The sequence below is a fragment of the Pipistrellus kuhlii genome, unplaced genomic scaffold (genome assembly GCF_014108245.1).
Source record: "Pipistrellus kuhlii isolate mPipKuh1 unplaced genomic scaffold, mPipKuh1.p scaffold_m20_p_17, whole genome shotgun sequence".
In the NCBI taxonomy this organism is placed as follows: domain Eukaryota; kingdom Metazoa; phylum Chordata; class Mammalia; order Chiroptera; family Vespertilionidae; genus Pipistrellus; species Pipistrellus kuhlii.
This window is the reverse complement of record NW_023425482.1, coordinates 19,595,355-19,620,279: the sequence shown is the minus strand read 5'-3', so window position 1 is coordinate 19,620,279 and position 24,925 is coordinate 19,595,355. Positions and strand designations below refer to the sequence as shown.

The following is a 24,925-nucleotide window of genomic DNA, read 5'->3' as shown; positions in this document are numbered from 1 at the left end:
GCAGGGCCCCTGAGTGGGCCTCACACTCTTACCCACCAGGACAGTGTTTCCGTCACTCTGAGTCGTGCCAATGTCTAAATGTTTTTATTTCAGCCATAATCTTAAAAAACAAAACAGCATTAACAGTTTCTAAGCAAGTCTTGCTTCAGATTCATCACATTGATTCCAAGTGTAATACCTGAACTATCACAAGGGAATAAGCAAGGAACAGACTTCTGATTGTGTTCAGTTCCGGAGGAGAGCGGATGTCACAGCACTCTTCTTGCTAAGGTGGAGGTGGGAGAGACTGGGACCATTCCTCCGCACACTGTGGCACAGGCACCCCACCCACGTTCCCCCCTGCCACAGTTTTTACACTGCTCATGTTGTGAGCAGTGACTTAGACTCAGCGAAACAGTCAACAGTACATGGTAAGTTTCTAGAAGCCAAAGTCTGTTTTTTGTTTGTACACACTTCATTAACATTACAACACTGAAGTGATGTTAAAAAAATGTTCATGGACCTGTACATTTTTCACATTTGAGAAATGCTGATTAGGATATGTTGCTTCCCTAAATCATTGCAGTGTCACTCTTCTACACAGAGCACGCCATCTTACTGAAGTGAGTTGAGAGGAGAAGATTCTGGAATCCTGAATCCAGTTTAGAGGGAGAACACACAGGCTGCCACCAGATCAAGGGGAGGTGGCTGTATTGAGAGAAGATCAAGTTCTCATTGTCGTTTCATTTGGGGTTCATTGACAGAAAAAATAGTAGTACCAAACCCCCCCAACACACAGTTAACAGGTAATAGAGCTGTACAAAGCTTCCGACTTGTAACTACAGGATGAATTTGAAACTTTAGCATTTCTTTACATCTTTCACTCCAAAGAGAAAGAGGGTTCCCGGTGGCTTCCAAGGACGACAATATCCAGGAGAGTTTAACATCGTTTTTTAACAGTCAGCGTGGTTCAGCAGAAGTTGTTTAACATTTTGCAACCTCCGTGTGTTCATACACGTTGAGCTGCAATTAAACAGCCACTTCTATTTGAGAGAAGCAAGACTTTAATGAAGAAGGCTACAAGTTATGGACAATAATTAGTTTTCAAATTTTAAAAAATGATTACAGAAAACACTTTACTGAATTTTCTTTTTGCTAAAAAGACAGTCTTTAAGGATGTCCAAGAGAGACAGCAAGCACAACACAGTACAAAAGGAAATGTTGAATTCCAGTGCAAGACACTAACATAGCACAATTAGGGAATCGGGTGGAAGCAACCATTTTCACAAAGAATGGGATTAGGCTTTTATATTCGATCAGGATTGGGCTTTTTTTTTTTTTTTTTTTTTTTTTTAGCTTTAAAAGTCCAGCATAAGGACGAGAATTGGGAAGAGAGAATGGGGCAAGGGGCTAAACGTATCTACAATCACCAAAAAAACACACTGGGATTCAACCACATAAGTAGAGGTTAAATCTGCCTGTGAAGTCCAGCAAATATTAGGAGCAAATGCCAAGAGTAGATCTAGGTGTTGATGTCACAACAGGTTAAATAGGACTGGTCTCTCATCAGCTCTGATAAAGTTCCTTTGCATTTGCATCAAAAGGCCAAAGCTTTACCTGGAACAAGTTCACTCCAAATAATGCTCACGTTGCTGGTTTTAACAGGTCATGGAGTCATAAGTGCTCCTAACAGACGCCACCATTTCCTAGGAGAAGGTTCTACTGATCACCAGGAATTGAAATACAAGCAAACCACTGAAGAAGGGAAATACTAATGATATTCTGGCACTGTAAAAGCTGTCTGCCTGTCGTCTCTGCCAAGGACATGGAGTATACTTGACTTGTAGCTCCATGATCTCCAACAGCGATGAAGTGGAACTAGGACCTCCCCCACGTCAGAGGAGGATGCCCAAAATTTTCATCCCAGCCCAACTTCTGAAAGAAAGCAGACTATCGGGGCTATTATTAGGAACTATGCTCCTGTGAATTCTGTGGAAGCAAAATTTGTTTCAGTTCATGCCAAGTCTTTTCATGGTCCGCCAGCGATCCTTAATCATCACAGCTGTTCGATTAACAAATGGGTAATTTTTAGAAATGGCAGCCCAGTTTCCTTCCCCAAATTTTTGCACTCCAGCCTTAATCCACTCGCTCTCTTCTATAGTCCACTTCTGCAAAAGAAAACAAAAAGATTTATCATAACTTAGCCCTCCACTTATCTACATTTCCATACAGTGAAGAGGTAAACTCAAGAAATCTAGGAGAATAATATGAACCCCCCCAAAAAAAAGTTTTATGTTTTTAAAACCCAATACAGATAATAAATTAACACTGGATTTGGATATTTAAATGTTCAATGTCCTGCCATTTCATCTTCAATTAATAATCACGTATGTAGTCAAGGTTCAAACGTGTGTTGTTCATGGTCAGGAACATGTGTCAGGTTGCTATTCAACTAGATTTTTCTTTCAGAGAATAACTAACTGCAAGTAAGCCCTCATTTAAGGCAACTTTAAGTAAGAGGACATATAACAAAACCAACTTTATCCTAGGCTAATTAATTAATAGAAACAAGACCTAAGTTTCTATAGCATCTAATCAATATCATAACAAAATATCGATCGAAAGGACGTTACTTGAGGATCTGCTGTGTTTAACTTCGTTTGGATCATCAGAAAAACGCATAGGATTTTTTGCCAGGTGTGTGGGTAGTCTATCTGTGAGGTGTGAGCACTTACTTTACCTCTGTTCTACCCACTCAACCAGAAAAGAATTTTAAATTACCTGCTTTTTTGTTACACTGGCTGTATTCTCCTCATCTGGTGCAGCTGGAAAACATTAAAAGTAGAGTCATTTCAGAGTTCAGCTTTCTCTGCACAAACACCAGAAAAAGACATAAAATGTCTCTAATGGGAAAGCTTGATTGAATTTTCACACACTTTGAGAAAAGAAAGGATATCACTAAAGGAGAATTTGGTTTTGTCCTTTGTTTGCAAGATAACAATCATTTCAGCCCGTGAAAATCTGTCCACAGCAAATACTTTACAAAAAGACATTAATAAATGTTGGTTAATGATGGATTTGGTGCTCTTTAATAAAACGTAACATTTTCTAAAATTACTGTCTGTGGTATTTAAAGCCCTAATATATATACTTCTTATACATACATGATTTCTGCTTTATAACCTCTTGCTAACTACTGTTTTGAAATAACTTTTACTATCTCATGTCAGATTTTTTAAATCCCTGATAATTTTATATAAGAAAAATTAGGTTCAATTCCTTAAACAAAAGAACAGGGTAATGCCTAGCTGGTTTGGCTCAGTGGGTAGAGCATCCGTCTGTGGACTGAAGGGTCCCAGTTCCATTCCAGTCAAAAACACGTACCTCAGTTGCTGGCTTGATCCCTGACCCTGGTTTGGGCATGTGCAGGAGGCAGTCAGTCAACTTTTCTCTCACATCAAGATGTTTCTCTCTCTCTCCCTCCCCCCCCTCCCTTCCACTGTCTCTTTAAAAAGAAAAAAAAGATTCCTATATATTAAAAGCCTAATATGCAAATTGTCCATTCGACCCCTTGCTTTGACGTGCGCCGACCACCAGGGGGTGGCACGGTATTGGCAGTGGGCGGCAGTGGAGGCGCTGCCAGCCCCAATGAGAGCGGGACCGTGGCGAGATGGTGGAGCAGGTGAGTGGGCAGCACCAGGCCAAGGGGGTGCAAGCAGGGCCCAATCACCTCAGATGGTGACTGGAGGCAGGGTGGGGCCACCACCGACTCCCAGGCGCTGAGGGAGCTGGATGGGGGCCCAAAGACTCAGGCAGAGGGGATACCCAGGGGCCCAAGTGCTGCCCAGGGCCCAGAGGTCAGCTGGGACTTTCCCTTCCATACCATTTACTCATGCTTCGATCTCCACGCATGCGGCCTAGAAACCATACCCATGCACAAATTTCGTACACTGTGCCTCTAGTCTAGAGGCTAAATGACTGGCTGACTGGCCGGTAGGTGTGATACTCACTGACCACCAAGGAGCAGATACTCAACACAGGAGTTAAGCGACAGCAACTTTGCAGAATGCCCTCTTGCACTCAGGGACCCCTCGGGGGATGTCAGACTGCTGGTTTTGGCCTGATTCCTGAAGGCCAGGCCAAGGGACCCCACCCTGCTGGAGGGACCCGGCTAACTCCACAGATGCCCTTCGAGCCCCAGCACTCCCCCAGGTGTGGCCAGCTAGGGAGGGACCCACGGGAAGTTGGCTCCAGGGCATGTCCAGCCTGTCTCGCCCAGTCCCACCCCGACAGCCACCTTCTAATTAATTTCAGTGTGCACTGATCTGCGCACCGGGCCTCCAATACAGGTATAAAAGACATGCCATTTCAAGGCAATGAGAGCTGGTTAAAAAGCTGCAAAACAAGGCAACGTTGCATAAACATGAAACTTGCTACCGTGTTTCCCCGAAAATAAGACATCCTCTGAAAATAAGACCTAGCACGTCTTTGGGAGCAAAAATTAATATAAGACACTGTCTTATTTTCGGGGAAACAGGGTAGATGTCTCAGCAGGTGCCACTGTCCCAGCAGTGTTTCCTAAAAAATGGAAGAAGTTGGCTCAGAGCAGATTATTTATTTTTAAATTACTAAGTAATTCATACTATAGTGGATGCATATTTCTAAAGCTGACACACGTCTGTACTGCATTGGAAGTGGTTGTTTCCTAGAACTTTTATATCCTGTTGTTCTTAACTATTTAATGCCATGGTTAATGATTTTGTTACTTCCTCCATTTTCTCTTTAATCTTGATCTTGCCAACTATGTTTTTGCCACTGAAGCTACTTCTAAAAGACAAAACCTAGGAAGTGGCAATTGATTGGGTAGTGGTGCATTATAAAAGTGCTTAGAATCTCCAAAATTCAGGTTTAGCTCTTAGATATTTCCATTAGAATATGAAATATGTGATGGGAGAGATTCTAATGCAAATGCTAGTAAGTTCAATAATAATTATGGAAAAGCAAAGCTCATCTTAGAAAACATGTAGAAACTGGTAAGAGATATTGTATTTAAACAAAAATGCAGGGAATGACCACTTCTACCTTTTCTAATTACAAGTCTTTAGGAAGAACATCAATTACAATTAAAGAGAGGATTTATTAAAACAAAACCAGGCATTTTCATTAAATACAAAGTTCTGCTTTGACAGTCTTCATTGTTTAATGGGAAAGAACATATAACTGACTCCTGAACTGAAATTTTTCTAGATGGGAGACAAAGCAGTTTCTGAAACATTGATGTGATAGAAATATGCATCTTACACTTCAGAGTGTCAAGGAGAAACCAAGGAGAATCTCCTAGCTTACCCTGAACATCAAACAGTTCGTCCTCTTCTACCCAAGTTTCTTTTTCTTCAACCCCATTAGAACTGTTCCACTTGCCTTTGGGTAATCTGCGGAGAGATCAATGAGACAAGGTGTAAAACATTCATCCTAGGTCTTCCATATTCTGTCCCTGGCTCGCTTGCAGCCCTCTATTTCTCCTCATTCTGCTGTGACCACATTCAAAATTCACCTACATACAACTCCTAAACCCTAACTGGCCTGCAGGACTCCTCAAGCTAAGCACTGAATACATCCCCACCACCCTCAAAATAGGTATTTTTAAGGCTCTCTGGTTATTTTGCAAATGAATAATGAAAGCAGTTTGCTTAATAAGTGCATTAGGTTTAGGGGGGGGGGGGGGAATTCCTTGAGTTCCATGAGTTTTCTGTGAAATCACCTAATTGACTACTTTCCTTTGTTTTTTAATTGAATCCTATCTCCCAAAATGTAATTTCTGAGAGTAACGAATTTGAGACAACGGATACTTTTCTTTCTCAGGAAATTAGCTGTTAATTACTATTTATAAATAAAAGTCTTAAGTTTTCTACCTACGTATCCTAGTGCTGGGATAAAATTGATTTTCATCGCTGGGTCTGTCATTTTCACCGGAGTAGGTGTTCACTCTTTCTGCAGATAGCCTCTGCAGTTCAGTGGTAACTCCCTGCACCTACTCTCAACTTGGCATTTATTACACGTACAAATGGTTTGGTACTTGTTAACTTCTCGTGTTGTGGAAGGGGCTGCAATCTGGATTCTCATCCCATTAGTGGCAGTGTGCTCCGGGGAAAGCCAGGATAGCCTGTGGCTCCTGGTTTCTGAACAACCCTTGAACTAAGAATGAATTTTATATTTTCAAAGCATTGTAAGGAAACAAAACAAAAAATACACAACAGACACACATGTGGTCCACAAAACCTAAAATGTTAATCTTTTGCTGGCCTTATAGAAGTTTTGCATGTGATCCCTTAAATTGCAAAAACCAATAATTTTATTTGGCGAACGAACACCTAGTAAGCACTTGTTCATGCCAACTGCCGTGGGAGATATAAAAACCTACTCACTCATGGCCCTACCCTCCAGGTGACAAACCTTAATCCTGCCTTCCTCTCGCCCACTGGCCCAGCTCCTCTAGGTCCCGACTGTTCCCCTGACAGCAGGGTCTAGCCACTCTCCTTTCCCTCAGCACCTCTAACAAACCCTCACTGGTATCTCATCAAACCTTCAGATTACTGAGGTTAGAATTATTTGGACATAGCCGAAACCGGTTTGGCTCAGTGGATCGTGTGTCAGTCTGCGGACTGAAAGGTCCCGGGTTCGATTCCGGTCAAGGGCATGTACCTTGGTTGCGGGCACATCCCCAGTGGGGGGTGTGCAGGAGGCAGCTGATCGATGATTCTCTCTCATCGATGTTTCTAACTCTCTATCCCTCTCTCTTCCTCTCTGTAAAAAATCAATATATATATATTTTAAAAAAAAAAGAATTATTTGGACATAGTTAGAAAAGCAGATTACAGGCATTCCCTGGCCTCTTCTAATTCAGTAGTAGAGGCGTGGGAATATATATTTTTAAACATTCCATAGGTAATTGTGATATGAAGCCTAGTTTGAGAACCTCCACTCGATAGAAACAATAGGAATTCAAGTTCTGGCCCATTTCCTTATTCAGACTTTTCTACTTTATTCCTCCCTGTGCATTGTTTATTCCCGGCCATATAGACTACAGGACATTTTTTGGAACATACCAGGTATTCTCATGCCTTTATGCAAGGGATTCCTGGTGCCTAGAACCCCCAGGTCCCAAAATGCTTGATAACCTCTTGAATAAGAGGTCATCTTTCAAGGCCAGCTCAACATTTGCTCCTCTGGAGGGTTTGCTCCACCAGCCCTGCTGAGCAGGCTCATCTCTCCTTTCGAGAAGCTTCCCAGGCCCCTCACACACACTTCCCTTAGAGCCGGGGTCATGGGGGGCCTTTTTTGTGAAGGGCCAGATAGGATCTTCAGTGTTGCAGGCCTTATTGTCTCTGCTGCAACTACTCAACTCAAGGTAGCATCAAAAGTAGCTGCAGACAACTCAGCCAGACATCCCATAAATGATAGATGTGGCTGCGTTCTAATAATCCTTTACAAAAACAGACAGCAGGTAGATTGGACTCAGGGTCTGTATTGTGCCGACCTCTGCTTTAGTGTCCATCATACTTCATATCATAGCCTTGGCACATGAGAGATGGTCATGTCTGAACGTTCACAAATCCTCCCAATAATAAAACTATTGTGGTCAGGTCCTCTTTCCAGCTTTCTCATCTGTTCATGGGGCAATACCTACACCTCACGAGATCACTGTAAGTCAGGGAGATCACGTCCAGAATGAAAGTAAGTGTGTTGAGCTGCATCTACTTGCCCAGCCGTGACTCGCTCACTTCCAAATGCTGGTATTGGTGCAGGCATTCAGAGCAGCTCAGTGCCTGAGGAGGTTCACCTACCAGATGCCACAGCCCCGCAGGACACCTAGCCTTGGGAGACCAGCGAGGTCACTTACAGAAGGGAGGTTCATGGAGGAAGCAGCCTGGTGTGTGTAGTGTACAGGCCCTGGGCCTGTGTGTCCGGACTGACCTGGATTAATGACTTAAGACCAGTTAGTAACTTTTCCGAACCTTCCTCGTTTATAAAATGGGGCTAATAATCTGAGGATTGAATAGACTGTAATATAAAACATGAATGTACTTGGCCCACAAACAGTGCTTCTCTTCCCTTTAAAAGACGGATGGGATTCTGACAAGCAATGATGGAGGGATGACAGTCCAATCATGGGGAAAGACAGGGAGCAAGGATTCAATGACAGTAATAGAAACAAAAACAAAACAGCGTGATCCGGAGAGAGCAAGCAGACCAGTGTGCCTGGAGGAAGGACCCACAGAGGGCACAAAGGTAGCAAAACTTGAGAAGAGAGGTCAGGGGTCATGATGGGCGAGCAAGATGAAAGCATTCTAACCACTGCTCCACAGAACCTAGCACAGTGTGAGAGGTTAGTAAATATTTACTGAATTTGCCAAGTCTCAAAAGCTCATAGAAAGTGCAAAACTGTAAATACTCGTAAATCTCTAGTTAGTAGTCACGGTACTCAGAAGTCTGCTAAAAATGGCAGCAGCAATGAGTAGGAGGCTCCGACCCTTCCATCCTCGTGCCCTCGTGCAATGCCTGGAAGCCCCCGTGCGGGGCTTCAGAACTGGCCCGCATGGCTAGGTTGTCTCTCCCCACTCCCGAGTCACATTCTAGCAGTCTGAGCAAGCCTTGGTGGCAGACAGCTTAGATGCAATTTACTTCATCACAGAAGCAATACCAGGCCCAACCAGGACCACCAACCAGCCCCCAAACTCCTACAAAGAAGGTCTTCGTACTTGGAATTCTTCTCCCTGGGAAGGGCTTGGTTGAGAACGGCAGGTGTGGATGGTGGTGCTGGAATGATTTCCTGAGAGGCGTTGAGGCTTGAGCTCAGCTCAGTACTCTGACTATCCTCCTCCAAAACCAATCTGCTTATTGTCATACGCTTGTTCTTGGGCTGCAGTTCAGAGCCACTCTCTCCCTCAGCAGGAGCGGAACCTTCGTTGTCATCCTTTCTCGGTCTCTTGTTTTTGAGGGCTGGCGATGAGAGGGATGCTTTATTAGGAAGTATCAGATCTTTCTGGTCCAGTTTTGAGAAGATCGCCTCAGAATCTTGTGAACCGCACAGAGTCTTGAAAGCTGCTTTTAGAGTCATCATTCCAAAGGTGGTTGGAGTATTCCGTAGCTGCCTACAAATAAGGCAACATACTAAGATCAGTTTCACCACTGCTTGTTTTTTTAAATCTTACCTATGGGTACTTTTTCTTCATTGATTTCTAGAGTGGAAGGGAGGAAGAAGGGGGGTGATGAGAGAGAAACATTGATACAAGGACTCATCGATTGGCTGCCTTCTGCACACCCCCCACCACCAGCAACCAAGGTATGTGCCCTTGATCAGGAACTAAACCTTAGACCCTTCAGTCCATACGCTCTAACCATGGTGCCAAACTGGCCAGGGCAGTTTCACCACTGTTGATGGTCATGTTAGCAGAGGACTCCTCAAATTGAGGTTAAAAAAAAACACAAAACAGCCGGGACCAGTTTGGCTCAGTGGATAGAGCGTCGGCCTGTGGACTGAAAGGTCCCGGGTTCGATTCCGGGCAAGGGCATGTACCTAGGTTGCGGGCACATCCCCAGTGGGGGGTGTGCAGGAGGCAGCTGATCGATGATTCTCTGTCATCAATGTTTCTAACTCTCTATTCCTCTCTCTTCCTCTCTGTGAAAAATCAATAAAATATATTTTAAAATAAAAATAAAAATAAAATTTTAAAAAAACAAAACAGGAGATTGCTTGATATAACCTTACTTTACAAAAGCTTTTAAGTTGAATTATGAATTTTAAACTCCAAATCAGAGAACCTTAAAGGAACTGGGGCCAAGGATATTCCAGAGACCTCTGTCGCTTGTGTGTGATCAAACCTGTTAGTCTGTATGGTCTACAGCAGTGTTTTCCATTATGTAAGTACTTTACACAGAGTCTGACAAATATAAGTCCATCTGGGCAACCTACTGATAACCCAGCAATTTCACCTTGAAATCTATAAACTCTCCAGCTGTCCCAGTCCAACCCTCATGTGACATAAGTGGAAGACTGGTCTCCATCCTGCCCATTTTCTCCTACAATACCCTTGAGAATGGGATCCTGAGAAAAGCGTGCCATACATTCTTGGAACAGCAAAAAACTGCCTTTTCAAAAAGTTCATCTGTCGTTTAGAATGCCTAGTGTGCTTTAAGTAAAAACTGTTAGCAGAGGGAAAACTGGCAGCCTGTAGGCCTAACTCGGCCTACAGGTGTCTTTGCTTGACCTATGCAAGTACTTTTAAAAAACTGGGTAACTACCAACATTCAAAAATTGAGAAGGCTAGCCCTGACCGGTTTGGCTCAGTGGATAGAGTGTCAGCCTGCGGACTGAAGAGTCCCACGTTCGATTTAGGTCAAGGGCATGTACCTTGGTTGCGGACACATCCCCAGTAGGAGGTGTGCAGAAGGCAGCTGATCGATGTTTCTCTCCCATTGATGTTTCTAACTCTCTATCGCTCATCCTTCCTCTCTGTTAAAAATCAATAAAATATATTAAAAAATTTTTTTTAGAAAGCTTAAAAAAAAATTGTACGTCCCATACAAAAGTGTGAACTGAAACTTGGGCATCCTTGGATAGTCACACAGCAATAATCACAAAAGGCTGGAAAGCATGCCCTCCCGGTTCACTGTCCAAGCCCTCAGTTACCCTGGACTCACTTCATTCCTTTACATTTCCCGCCAGCCCCCAAAGGCATTTAATTTGTGACCCCTGCTTTCACAACTGGTCTTGGGAATCTGATTCAGTCTGAACACTCTTATTTAAATAGATCAGATATCAACAAGGAAGTGCTGAGTAAATATAGGTGAGGCAAAGAGAAACGGGGGACAGAACCTTTGAGGATAGCCAGTCAGGAGTTTCTGTCAGGGATCCAGTCTCCAATATTCTCATTTTCCCAGATGTGCTCTGTAACTCCACAGTACCTTGTATGAGCAACCCAGTAACAAGTTAGGAGGTCAGATCACCAGGACAAACTAACTGATCTTGCTCTGTGGAGGAGACTGTGCTTCCAACAGGTCACCCCAGTATTTTACCCGGTATCACACCCAGTATCATAAGGGCATCTCTCACCTCGGAGGGTCTCTGGATGGCTTTTCCACAGGCTCTGGTGCTGGCTGTTTATCTTCCTTCACTGTACTTGAAGCAGAAGACTCAGATTTCAAAGCCTTTTTGGCCATCTGGGAAAGGAAGGATGTCATCAGGAAGAGGAAGCCACAGAATTTCATTATTCTCTTCTCCTTTAACCATGACCACACTCAGTATGCAAACATGTTCACCTATAAATCCAGTCTAGGCATTAACCAGAGGACATAAAAAGCAAGAGAACTTACAAGACTTCCTTCTTTTCATTTTTAAAAAATGGCTCATAGTTTCTGTGCTGAAGGAGAACTCAATTTGAGTAGTGCTACCCATCTTGACAGTGAAAAAACTCTTTAATTATGTGATTTTACTTCACGTTCCTCTTCTTGGGAATCTGATTCACATGTCCAAACATTCTATTAAGTGTTCCTAGTATCCTGACACTTGCTCCTGATTATTCCAATGAGATATACCAAATGACTGCTAAGATCATTGACACTATCCTAATATAGGTCTTGCACACCTATAATTATGAGCCACATTTTCAACATTCTCAAAATCCTGGTTTAAGAAAAGCCCTTTTGCTCAGCTTTCCCTCACCATCGTCCACCTTCCAGGAGGGACAGGGCTCTGATTCTTCTACAAACTGTGCTGAGCCTCACTGTTTCCCTTCTTTATTCTTCTCTCTTTGATCCAATTAAAGAGTGTCTTCATTTGGCCTCTTCTGCCTTATACTTCTAATCACACCTTTTCTCCAATTATGCCTTCTTCCTGTTAACAAACCCCATCATACCACATCTAATAAACCACTCTTCCAATTTAACTCAGACTTCATCTCCTCGGGGAACCACCATCAATTGTAAGCTGAATTTTCCCCTGTATCAACCACACAGATTAATCACACGTAGAGGAGGTAAAAATGGGAGGTAAGAGAGACCAGCTTTGTTTCGTTTGCCTCTGTCAGGATCTCTGCTTCTGTATATTTAAGGCATTTAATTAATTAAGATAGATAGTGGATATAATTCAGTCTTTCCCACACATTTATCTTTTCACTTCTAACAAGAGTTGTCCTTTTCTCATTGCCCCCGCACCCTCAAGGCCATGCCATGGTTATGGGGGAGAAGGCCAAGGCCCACCGTGAGGAGGTAGGGCTCTGCGTCATCCAGGTGACTCTCCAGGAAGCGCAGCATCTTCTGCTGGAAGGTCTCATAGGAAAAGTTCTGGATAACGGGGTGGGCCAAGTTCTTTTCACGGATGATGTTCAGGAGATCACTTCTCAGTTTCTATACAAAGGACCAATATTGGCAACATGAAAATGAGAACACTAGTAAACATTCAATGATGAGTTGAGACAACAATGTCAGAAATTTCCCAACATTCTCAATGAAAATCACTGGTACACACAGAGGAAGGGGAGCCCACCACAAAGGGTGTGTCAATAAATGATGGATCAGCCACAATGCGTTACTATGCAGCTATAAAATAATGATGAAGAACTTAGGATCTAAAGTGCCTTTATACAGTTACTTAAAGATTTTTGAACTTAAAATACAAAAAGGATAAAAAAGTTCTTTATCTGCTAATATAGCATGATCCTCTAAGATAGAGTAAGTGAAAGAAGCAATTTACAAAAATACTCGAATTAGTGTGTAGAATATGCTCACATAAGTATATTGGAAGAACAGGAAGAATGGATATGTGTGTATACAGATATCCATATACAGACACATGCACACTTTTTTGCTTGCATATACACAGAATATCTCTGAAAAGATAAAAGCAGAAAATACTGGTGGCCTCTGAAGAGAGAGAGGAATTAGATGGCTAAGTCAGAGATAAGAGTGTTTCACCAAGCTCTTTGGTTGTACTTCTTGAATTTTGTATTATGTACATGTTACCTTTACAAAAATTAAAATTTAAAGGAAAAATAAAGGGAGGGGAGGGGAGAAACAAGAACAGAACTTTTGGCACCAGAAAATAGGAGTTACATCCTTACAAAAGCTTCCCAGGTCTACAGAATCAGCATTTAGGCAGCATTCCGTCAAGTTAGAAGTGACACAGAACTTGATAATGTGATACCTGGTGATGATCACTTAAAGTTCTGCCACAAACCAGACATAAATGGGCAAATAAATGACTTACGTAAATTTGTGTAATAAAAAATAAAAATTTAAAAGCCAATCTAACAGTAAAATAGCCTGGATATAAAAGACAACATGCTAAAGGTGCTGAATATTTACATAACATTCCTAACAACTCTTTCCCTGTTTTCCCACAAAAAAACAATGACATGGATTTAAGTTTTATTATAGGAGCAAAATATTATATTTACCTGAGTTGTGGGGTCCTTGGACATATGTTTTTTCAAAATTTTTGAAGCCTTTTCAAATTCTTTATTTTTAATACAAATAATGACAGCCTACAAAAGGGGGGAAAAACCTTTTTTAACTGTTATGATAAGTATGAGAATATTAAATGTCACAAAGCTTGACTAAAAAGTGAAACTGAGTCTTACATACCCAAGAATTTTTTTCATATTCTTTCAAATTCCTGTACTTAAAAACTAATAATTATTGTTCAAGCGTTTTGAACAACTGTAAGCTCTTTTTCAGTGAATAGGGTATAGATTTTCAGCATTACATTCGACTTTTTAAAAAGATGCCTATTACAGCAAAATCGGATCCCTTAGATTACAGACCATTTACTCAAGTTTGAATAGGGCCTCATAAGGAAAGGCAAAATGGACTCGAGTCATTCCAGCTCCCCAGAACAAATGGTTTTGTTCTTTTTAGATGCAAAAGCTTTGATGAAGTGGAGGGAGAGAGGGTGAGATGCATTATTCCAGTTAAAATGTGCAGGAATTACTGAGACAGACAAAACCCAGCTCATCCACTGCAGCCACAAGAGTTTCAGTTAGGATGAGGTCTCAACAACCAGAGAAAATGAAGGTAAAAAACACAAGAAAACCGAAGAGACTATAGTAGAGGGAAATTAGTCATAAATTGAAAATTAAAAAGGATATTTTTAAAATGTGCATTTATTTTTTAAATTAGAAAGGCCAGGGGAAAACTGGGAGCACTTGGAATTATCTAACAGGATAATGATTCTGTCTCAAGAGAGGTTATCAGACATATGTAACATACAAAAGGAAGAAAAATTGGGTCATAAGTAGGAATTTTCAATCTTCTCAGGGAAGAATTTAAGAAACAGACAAGAGTAGGAGGAATAGCAAGAAAATCTATAATATTTAAGCTGAGACCGGTTTGGCTCAATGGATAGAGCGTCGGCTTGGGGACTGAAGGGTCCCGGGTTTGATTCCGATCAAGGCCATGTACCTTGGTTGCGGGCATATCCCCAGTAGGGGGTGTGCAAGAGGCAGCTGATCGATGACTCTCTCTCATCGATGTTTCTAACTCTCTATTCCTCTCCCTTCCTCTCTGTACAAAATCAACTAAAAAAATATATATTTTTTAAAAAACAAAGAAAATCTATTTAAGCACTAATCTCTGGTCATTCTATCAACATGCTGAGCACAGCCCTACAGGGCAAACTAGTCAAATGCTCCTGAATGCATAAGCCTAAATTCTTTTTTTTTTTTTATATAATATATTTTATTGATTTTTTACAAAGAGGAAGGGAGAGAGAAAGAGAGCTAGAAACGTCGATGAGAGAGAAACACCAACCAGTTGCCTCTTGCACACCCCCCACCGGGGATGTGCCTGCAACTAAGGTACATGCCCCTGACCGGAATTGAACCTGGGATTTTTCAGTCCGCAGACCGACGTTCTACCACTGAGCCAAACCGGTTTCAGCACATAAGCCTAAATTCTTGCTGCCCAGGGAAGGTACAGTCTTTCCATTTTAATTAAATGACCACATTCACTTTTACATATTTTTTTTGCAGAAAAACACTAAAACTATACTTTCTTGAATACAAAGATTTTACTCTTTATAAGTCAGTTAGGTGCTATTGTTTTTAAGTTTTATTTGCCTTGCATGTATTAACTTTTGGGGGACTGTTGAGTTTTAACACTCAAAGTATTGACTCTTATAACACAAAAACGTCCCTTGTGCTGCCTCTATAATCACTCCGTCCCACATCCCTAATCTTTTCACTGGACTTCTCAAAATGTTATAAATTGATTTATACAGTACTTAGCGCTTATTTTTTAAAGGACATAGCCTTGAGACTAGCTTACTTCCCTCAGTACAATACCTCTGCAATCCATCTATGTTGTTACATTACCAATAATTCCCTATTTTTTATTGCTGAACAGTATATCCCATCATATGGATCTACTAATTTTATCCATTCACCTTCTGAAGGGCATTTGACTTGTCTACAATTTTTGGTGATTATGAATAGAGATGCTAAAACATTTCTCTACAGTTAATACCCAGAAGTGGAATTGCTGGGTCAGATGGAAAATGTATAATTTCATAAATGGACAGTTTTCCTTAGTGATACCATTTTGCATTCTCATCGGCAATGTAGGAGAGTTCCAGTTGCTCCACATTTTCACTAGCACTTCTTAGTGTTAGTTTTTAAAGTTTAGCCGCTCTAATAGGTATGTTCTGGCTTTACTTTGTATCTCCCTATTGACTGATGCTGAGCATCTTTTCATGTACTCACTTGCCATCCATATTCTCTTTGGGGGTCTTTTGCCCATTACTAAAACAGAGCTGTTTCTTTTCTTTTGAGAATTCTTTATATTTTTTTCTTTTTATTGAATTGGGGTAATACTGGTTAACAAAATTATACAGTATAAGTTTCAGGTGCACAATTCTAGAGTTCTTTATATACTTTGGAGACAAGTCCTTTGTCAGATATAAAATTTGCAAATATTTTCTTCCAGCTTGTCTTCTTTCTCAACAGTATTTTTCTCAGAATTTTTCCATGTGTTTTGCTAGACTTATATTTAAGCATTTTTCTTTTGGGAGCTGAATAGTTCCCCCATTACCCATTTTTATACAAGTAAAATGGGACAAAAATAGGTTTACACACTTGTATGTGAGCTTATTCTTATTAAACTAGAGGCCTGGTGCATGAATTCACACACGGGTTAGGTCCCTCGGCCTGGCCAGCGATCAGGGCCATCAGGGCCACCTCGCCCATTCCTGATGGGGCGGGACTGATCAGGGCCTGCTGGCCAGGGAGAGGGGTCACAGGAGGTTAGCAGACTGGCCAGGGGGTAAGAGGGGCTATGGGAGGTTGGCGAATCAGGGCTGGCCAGCCAGGTGGAGGGACCGGCTGAAAGGAGGGACGGTGGGAGGTTGGTTGGCCAGGGGGGAGGGAGTGGAGGGTGTTGTTGGCTGTGGGAGCGAACCCACGCATTGCGCATCTGCCCCCTGGTGGTCTGTGCTCATCATGGCGTCCAGTCATTCCACTTGGTCAATTTGTATATTAGCCTTTTATTATTAAATATTATTTTCCATACAAAAATTGTTTCAGTTACCTGTGGCCAAGTGCACTCCAAAATATTAAATGGAAAATTCCAGAAATAAGCAATTCATAAATGTTAAATTGCACCATTGCTCTAGGCAGCATGATGACATCTAGCATGAGGAAATCTCAGGCTGTCCTGCTCCATCCCACCCGGGACAGGAATCATCCCTTTGTCCAGTGTATCCATGTTGTACACGCTACCTGTCTGTTAAGTCATTTAGTAGCTGTCTTGGTTCTCTAGTTGACCGTCACAGTATGGCAATGCTTGTGTTCAAGTAGCCCTGATTTTATTTAACAGCCCCAAAGCACAAAGCAGTAATGATGGTAATTAGGATGTGGCAAAGAGATGCCATTAGTGTACGTATGTATAGGGAAAAACATAGTATGCATGAGGTTTAATACTATCCAAGGTTTCTGGCATCTGCTGGGAGTGTTGGAACATATTTCCCACATATAAGGGGGAGACTACTGTATTGTAAATGGCACTGTTTTGGTAATTTGATTTCAAATTCTTTACTGCTAGTGTATGGAAATATGATTAATTTTTGTGTTCATCTTATATCCTGCTATCTTGCTAAAGTTACTTAGTATAGCTTTTTTGTGTGTGTATATTTCATGATATATTTATATAGAATGGGGCAAAAGTAGGTTTACAGTTATGAGTATGGGAGTTTATTTTTGTATTATTAATTGTTGTATTATTTTCCATTCGAACACTGTGAACCTGCTTTTGCCCCACCCTGTATTCAGGGTGATGTCTTCTGCAAATAGGGACAATTTTATTCCTTCCTTTCCAGTCTGTTGCCTTTTTTTTTTTTTTTTTTTTTTTTTTTTATTACTGCACTAGCTAGGTCTTCTAACATGATGTATAATGGAAGTGGTGAGAATGGATTCCTTGCCTTGTTTTGGATTTTTAAGTACAAAGCATTCCTTCTCTACCATTAAGTATGATGTTAGCTGTAGGGTTTTTTTGTAGATGCCTTTATCAGATTGTGGAAGTTACTTTTAATTCCTAGTTTCTGAGAGTTTTTATCATGAATATTGAGTTTTGTCAAATACATTTTTGGCATCCACTGATATGACTGTGTGTTTTTTTTCTTCTTTAGATTAATAGGTGGGTTACACTGATTTAGAAATACCGAATCAGCCTTGCATTTTTGGGCTTTAGTTTCCCCACTGTGCCACACACTAACAGCACCTGTATCCAGGGCTGAACCTACAGCAGCAGGATGTACAGTAAAAACAGCAATGGAGCCCAGCCTGTATAGTTCAGTCAACCTATGAACCAGGAGCTCATGGTTCAATTTCTGGTCAGGGCACATCCCTGGGTTGCAGGCTCAATCCCCAGGGATGTGTATGTGTGGGTGTGTGTGTGTGGGTGTGTGTGTCTGTTGAACCAGCTGATCAATGGTTCTCTCTCATCATTGGTAGTTCTCTCTTTCTATCCCTCTCCCTTCCTCTCTAAAATCAATAAAAATATATATATTTTAAAAGCAATGGAATTTGCCGGGACCGGTTTGGCTCAGTGGATAGAGCGTCGGCCTGCAGACTGAAAGGTCCCGGGATCGATTCCAGGCAAGGGCATGTACCTTGGTTGCAGGTACATCCCCAGTAGGGGGTGTGTAAGAGGCAGCTGATCGATGATTCTCTCTCATCGATGTTTCTAACTCTCTATCCCTCTCTCTTCTTCTCTGTGAAAAATCAATAAAATATATTTTAAAAAATAATAATAAAAGAATATAAAATAAAAAATAAAAGCAATGGAATTTGCTCCAAGTTCCAAGGATCATACCTCTACTGTTAAAGAGGAAAGGGGTTCTGCCTTCAGTTTAGGTGCCTGCCCTGCTGCCACTACTGTGGTACTGCCTAAGTGCTGGGCAAAGAGAAGGAAAACACAAAACTGGAATTTCTCCCATCCTCTCTGACCCTTCGATCTCCTTCCTGCTCCTCTGACCAGAGAGAACCTCCCTTGGAGTTCTTTCTGTTCACACCTAGAGTGCACTTCCAGCTTTAAGGAGCCTTCAAGTCCGGGCTGGAAGATACTGGAGAGGGAAACAATGATAAACTACTTATCACCAGTTTGGTAGACTTTCAAATGCTGGTGTTTTCCCATCTCTTACTACCACTTATATTTCTAAGTCCTCAGAGTTCCACACATTCTGTGCAGGACTTATACTTGGAGCATTAAAGTAATCGGAAGAGAGCATGCTTAATCTATTCCAGAACTGGAACATAGTTCCTGTTATATTTAATTTGTTAAACAAGAAAGGAAATACAAATGCTTTCAAAATCTAAAAGTCTGCCTCCAACGTTTGTGGGCTATGAGTTTATCTTTTAAAACTAAGTATTCATTTCCGGTGAAGATTTCTTTTAAAGAGATGAACCATTGCTTTTTTCACTTGAGAGTATTCAGAAATAAGTGTAATTTCTTCTCTTATGTGTCTGTTAAGGTTCTTGGGTATAAGCAATAGCACTGATCTCTTCAAACTTAAACAAAAGGGAAATTCTAAGCACGGATTTTCAATAGCAGAGAGACAGCCTTAGGTTTGGGGGAAAGACAGAAAACCAAACTCACGAAGTAAAGAAAGGCTAAGGAAGAAAACTCAGAAAGAATCCAGGCTGTTATGGGAAAGCAGGCGTGCTCAAAGCCTTGACACAGCTTTCTGTTCCAAAAATTAAATTTCTGGGAGAGTCTGTCTGATCCACCAGCCCCTCAGTCGGGGTAAAGCACCAGAAGAAAATCAAAGGGCTCTTACAAAGCAAGGTGCAGGAGAAAACGCTGCAAAGGCAAAAAAGCAGCAAGTAACTGCTTCCTCAAAACATGCTCTCCATGCTATTCGCTGCTGTTTTTGACAGAAACTACCTGAGGAATGTCTTGTAGTAATGAAGAGAAAACCAATATAGTCTCAATATCATTAACTTACCGAAGCAGTTCCCAAACTCTTTGGACTTGGGATTCCTTTATACTCTTAAATGTTAATGAGGATCCCAAAGAGCTTTTATTTATGTGTTATATCTATTAATAATCATATTAGAAATATAAAACTGATATTAAAGATATTAATTCATTAAAAAACAAAAATAAATTCATTACAGGTTAACAAAAGCACACATCTTTGTGAAAAATTACTATATTTTCTAAGACAAAAGTTTAATGCAAAGGTTGGTGTTGTACATTTTTGCAAATCTCTTTAATATCCGATTTAATAGAAGAAAGATGGATTCTCACTTCTACTTCTGCATTCATTTTGTTGTTTTGGTTGGAATATATACAAAAAGTAATCTTGCCTCACACAGGTATGAAGTTGGAAAAGGAAGGAATATTTAAATAGCCCTTCAGAAAATTATGGCTATATTTCTTCAACTCTATACCAAACTTAAATGTGTTAAGTTTATCTTCTACTTTAAATGGATCTTTTACCCAGGAATGATTCTGTAATATAATGCATTGCTCATCTGGAAAATATTGGTTCATTAAATTATGAAGATCTTCCAAATATTGACCCATTTATTTAAAATAATTTTTAAAGTTACTGTTGCTAATTCCATCATCAATCTTATCAGAAAAGTCTTGAAGAATTGGGAAGTTATCAAGCACATTAATACAAGTTTTCCAAAACACACTTGAAAGCTTGAATTTTGCCATTGTAACAAATACTGTCAATTATTTTCCTTGAAGTGACAAGTTCACTTTCTCAAGGAAACAATAGCCAAATACCTAAAGTTTGTCAGTTCCGTCAAGTAAAAATGATGTCCCATTAAAAAGGCAGCTAGGCCCGGCTAGTATTGCTCAATGATTAAAGTGTTGGCCCAACACTGAAGAGTTATGGGTTCGATTCCGGGTCAAGGGCTGGTACCTGGGTTGCACCGTGGTCAGGGCATGCAACCAGTAGATGTCTCTCTCACATTATAGTTTCTCTCCTGCTTCCTTCTCTCCCTCTCTCTATTTTTTCTCCCCTCACCCCTCCTTTCCATTCTCTCTGAAAAGCAATGAAAAAATATCCTCAGGCGAGGATTAACAACAAAAAGCAGCCAGGTCAGCCCTGCAACTCAATCACTCAAGGGCTTTTCTTGAAGACAATCTTCAAGTTTGCAGCAAAAATACTTTAGGCAAGATTCTTATTTTGTCACACAAAATAGTGAAAAGATGTTTGCTCCAGTCTAGATGAAATAAAATTAATAATTTTTACTCCTTCCTCAAAGACATTCTTAAACTGGCTTTTAACTGCAAGCATGTGGCAATGAATACAAGGAGCACTAATATCATTTACCACTACCTTGATCATGCTAAGGCACCAGCCGTTTTACCCATCATTGCTTTTGCACCATCAGTGCAAATGTCAATGCACAGAAAAAAGTCAACTTCTGTTTTTGGCATTGTTATGAAAATTGTTTTTGACCCATTAAAGGGTCCTAAAGACCTGCAAGAAATCCCCAGACTATATGCTGAGAAAATCTAGCTTAAAAAATAACTCACTTGATAAAAAAAAAAAAAAAAAAAAAAAAAAAAAAAAAAAAAAAAAAAAAGACAAGTGACAGAGAATTTAATAACTAGGAAATCAAGATAATTTTGATAGGCAGCCTCTACGATGGCTGCCAATGATCCCTACATCCTACAGTCCCATTCTATACGCTAACCCAGAGTTGGCCTGATCTCTGACCAATAGCATATGGCTGAAGTGATGATACGACATTACTTCTGAGATTAAGTTATAAAAGATGGCAGCTTCTGTCCAGGGGACAAGCTGCCAGGATGTAAGCAGCCCCATGGAGGCAAAGAGCTGAAGTCTACAACCAATGGCCGTGGAGGAAGTGAGCCCTGCCAACAACTGTGTGCGTGAGCCTGGAAACACATCTTTCAACCCTAGTAGTCAGCTTGACCATAATCTCCTGGGAGACTTCAGCCAGAAATACCCAGGCTGTACAACTACCCCATTCCTGACTCTTGGAAAATGGGAGAAAATACTTTAATGTTTTAAGTTGCTAAGTTTTGGGATAAATTGTTACACAGCAGTATTAGTAATACAATTATGTATATCGAGATCTTGTACCTGATAGAAAATGGAAAGAAGGTGTCAACATAAGAAAATGGTTAACTAGATTTTACGAATAGATTTTTCCTTAACGAAGCTCCTAAACAAAAGGATCCATGAACTTAAATATACAGCTGAAAGAGGAAAGCTTCCCCCAGAAGACAAACCTATAGTCCTTGCATTCTAAAGGAGTTGCATTTCTCAATCAGCTAGCTCTTTAATAGCAGCTACACAAACTACTCTGAACCTGTGCTCTTTCTTTCCATTCAAAAGCTCTTTTGAAAGCCATCATGGATTTCTCTTCCCTTGCTATTATGTCTTTCCTGGCACTTTCCCTCCAACACAAACCTGACTTACCTCAACCAAAATTCTATTCTTGCAGCTAGAATTATCTAAGCTTCCTTTGCAAGAGCAAAAGCAGCTCCTTCCAAGGTCCTTAACTGAATAAACATCTGCTCCTCACATACACTGGTTGCTTTAACAGGGTACCTGAGCACTCAGCACACCAAGGAACACAGTCTTCATTGCTAAGCAAGGCTTTACCCTCAGCCTCCCCTCTCCCCCTGCCTCCGACCCAATTCCATCCTTTCAGGGGGCGCTCTTTTTTTTCTTAGCCGTTTCCTTACTTTCCATCACCAAGACAATGCTGAGCTGTTGTTCCTCAGTCCCCACCTCCTGAATCTGCTTCCACATCCCTAGCCTTTGTCATTGGAGAACAAAAACCTTTTTCTGACTGGTTCCCATGGCCATTCTATGTTTTTGGTATGTTCCCCCCCCCCCCATATGTTTTTATTGATTTCAGAGAGAGGAAGAAAGCCATAGAAGCATCAATGATGAGAATCATCCATCGGCTGCCTCCTGCACGCCCCCTGCTGGGACCAAGCCTGCATCACGGGCATGTGCCCTGAGCTGGAATGGAACTGTGACCTCCTGGGTCAACCACTGAGTCGCACTGGCCAGGCTACGTCTATGTTTTAAATAGGTTCTACTACTTGAAGCTACCTGAGCCGTGAAAGAGTCAATAGTCCCAAATTCCTAGACACTCCGCTAGCTTTTTTTCTTGTCAAGAACACTACCTGTGCAAGCCTTCTACCATGACTGCGTTTCTAATTGGCTGATTGTCACAGCACCTCTGAAAGTGTGACTCTTCAAGGGGAATGTTCCCTAGCCTCTCTTTCTGCAATTGCATGAAATAGCTCAGAGCCCCACATTTCCCAAGGCCCCAGCTCTTCTTGTTTTATTATATACCAGGGTGGCCAAACCATTACTTCTAGCCCTTCCACAGTTCTCCTTAATGGTATGTGATAATCTCCAGTCTTCAATGTCAACCCGTTTCCTACGGACTGTGGCCCCTCCTGCAAGAGCCTCAAGGAAGACACCAAAATCCTAACAGCTGGGCACCTGCCATCAATGGTTCTTTCCAAGTCTGAGCTGGGCAGGGGTTACCTGAAGAGATAACATCTATGTGTATGTTCATGGTTGAGTGTGCTCACTTGCTCTCTCTCCACCATTTTTCCTCCACCGCACACAGAAAGACATGCATTGTATCCTCAAAGACCTCTGAGTTTTGTTCAAAGAAAAAAGAAAAATAGAGCCTTACAGCCTCCTTGACCAGTTTTCTACTGGATTCCACCACTGCCTCTGTCAGTGTAAATTCCGTTTTAATCATCTCCAGCACATTGATAGCTGATTCCAGGGGTGTGAGCTCAGCCTCCATATCAAAGGAGCAGTCTAGGACAAAGAGCACAGTTTTCACTTTAAAGCTATTTTCTCCAGAGTAGAAACGTTATGTCCAAAAATACATACATTAATGGACAGGAAACATGCAAATATAGTAAGATTTGCATTTAATTGCTGACTAACTCGCTACAGGCTTACAGACATGTTAAGAGTCCAAATTCAAGTCAATGAATTTGAAATGGCTTAATTTTCAAGACAGGTAGAAAAGTTATTTTTTTAGCACATGCATCTGCAGCTCAAATTTCAAGATGCACACATCCGCCTCAGACACAAGCGGCCAGAAACTGTAGACAGCTTTGCTAAACAGCTTTCAAGTTCAATTCAGAAAATAAAAAATGTGCTTCTACTCTGAAAAAACTCTCTACTGTGGGGAAAAAAGATGTGGCCATCTTAACATAACTCACTTCAGATAACAGCAAAGTTGGGGCGAGCAAGAAACAGGTGGGAGGAAATAAAAAGAAAAACGCAGGCAAAACCACAGAAAAGCAGGCAAGAGAGCATCTCATCCACTGGAAAAACTAGAGCCCCGAGCATGCTCATTCTAGAAGGAAAACGACCACTGATGCAAACACAGCAGCGCACCTCCATCCCGAATCCTTCAGTCCCGGATGTAAATTTGGTGACAAGAGTATAACTCTAAACCCGGAGAAATAACACACACACACACACACACAAAAAAAAAATTGCCATACCTAAATTCTCCCCTTCTTCAATACGCGACAGACACTGCATAACCCGCAGCAGCCGGGACACGGTGTGCTCCTTTCCCAAGGGCCTGACAAGCAGAGCTGGGGAAGAAGACAACGTCGGTTCGGCGACCCCAGCCCCGACCCCCGGCCCCGGAATACCCCTCCCTTCCCCGCCCCCAACCCCAACGCCCAGCCCCTTCCCCCGGGCCCGGCCCTCACCCTGCATGATGTCCCGGATCTGCCTGAAGTCCCCGTACCGGCTACTCCGAAAGGCCCGCAGCGCCTCGTAGAAGTAGAACTTGAGCACCCAGCGGTTCACAGCCTCCTCCAGCCGCGCCTCCCCCGCGCCCCCCGCCCCCGGATCGTGCCGCCCCCGCCGAGCCCGCCCGCCGCCGCCGCTGCGGGACGCCCGCCGGCTCGCCGCCCGCCCGGGGCCGTCGCTGCTCCCGCCTCCTCCCGCCATCCCGTCCGTTCGCCGCGCAGCCTCCCCGCCCCCACGACCGGACCGCTTCCTCGACTGTGACGCCGCCGGATCACGCAGAACGTCCGGGCCGGAAGCGGGGCCCCCCGTCCCGGCTCCCGCGGCCATGATACAAGACAACGTTCCGTGCAGCCCGCGGGCTTCTGGGTGGGAATAGGACCGTAAGGGCCCCGGCCCCCTCTCGGCCCCCGTAGTTCCGGTACGCCTGCCGCAATGCCTACCGGGACTTGTAGTCCGTACTGCTCAGCTGCGCAAACCAACCTGTGTTTGCAGTTCCAGGGTCAATTTTGCTCCGAAATTATGGAACAGTGTGCTAGAGATGCGGGTCTTTGTATAAAATATTGAAAAATAAATAGTGAAGCTTATTAAGCGCTCATTGTGAGATGTATCATAACACAAAGGAAACTTGATTAAACAAATTTACGCTAAAAAAAT

The 24,925-nt window shown here is 42.0% G+C and overlaps 1 protein-coding gene across 2 annotated transcripts; it reads right to left on the bottom strand.

Annotated features, from left to right (window-relative positions):
* Positions 1-68: 68 nt before the first annotated feature.
* TERF2 (telomeric repeat binding factor 2) lies at positions 69-24,669 on the bottom strand. 2 transcript variants are annotated; one of them, XM_036441388.2, is made up of 10 exons: positions 24,229-24,668; positions 24,013-24,108; positions 23,181-23,311; positions 13,434-13,520; positions 12,238-12,384; positions 11,093-11,199; positions 8,739-9,131; positions 5,326-5,411; positions 2,761-2,804; positions 69-2,147 (listed from the first exon to the last, which is right to left on the bottom strand). In XM_036441388.2, the coding sequence occupies exons 1-10, from the start codon at positions 24,596-24,598 to the stop codon at positions 1,989-1,991; spliced, it is 1,620 nt and encodes a 539-aa protein (XP_036297281.1). In that variant the 5' UTR covers positions 24,599-24,668; the 3' UTR covers positions 69-1,988. The 2 variants fall into 2 exon arrangements, with proteins under 2 accessions (XP_036297281.1, XP_045438703.1); XM_045582747.1 differs by lacking the exon at positions 13,434-13,520 and having other exon boundaries at positions 24,229-24,669.
* Positions 24,670-24,925: the final 256 nt, after the last annotated feature.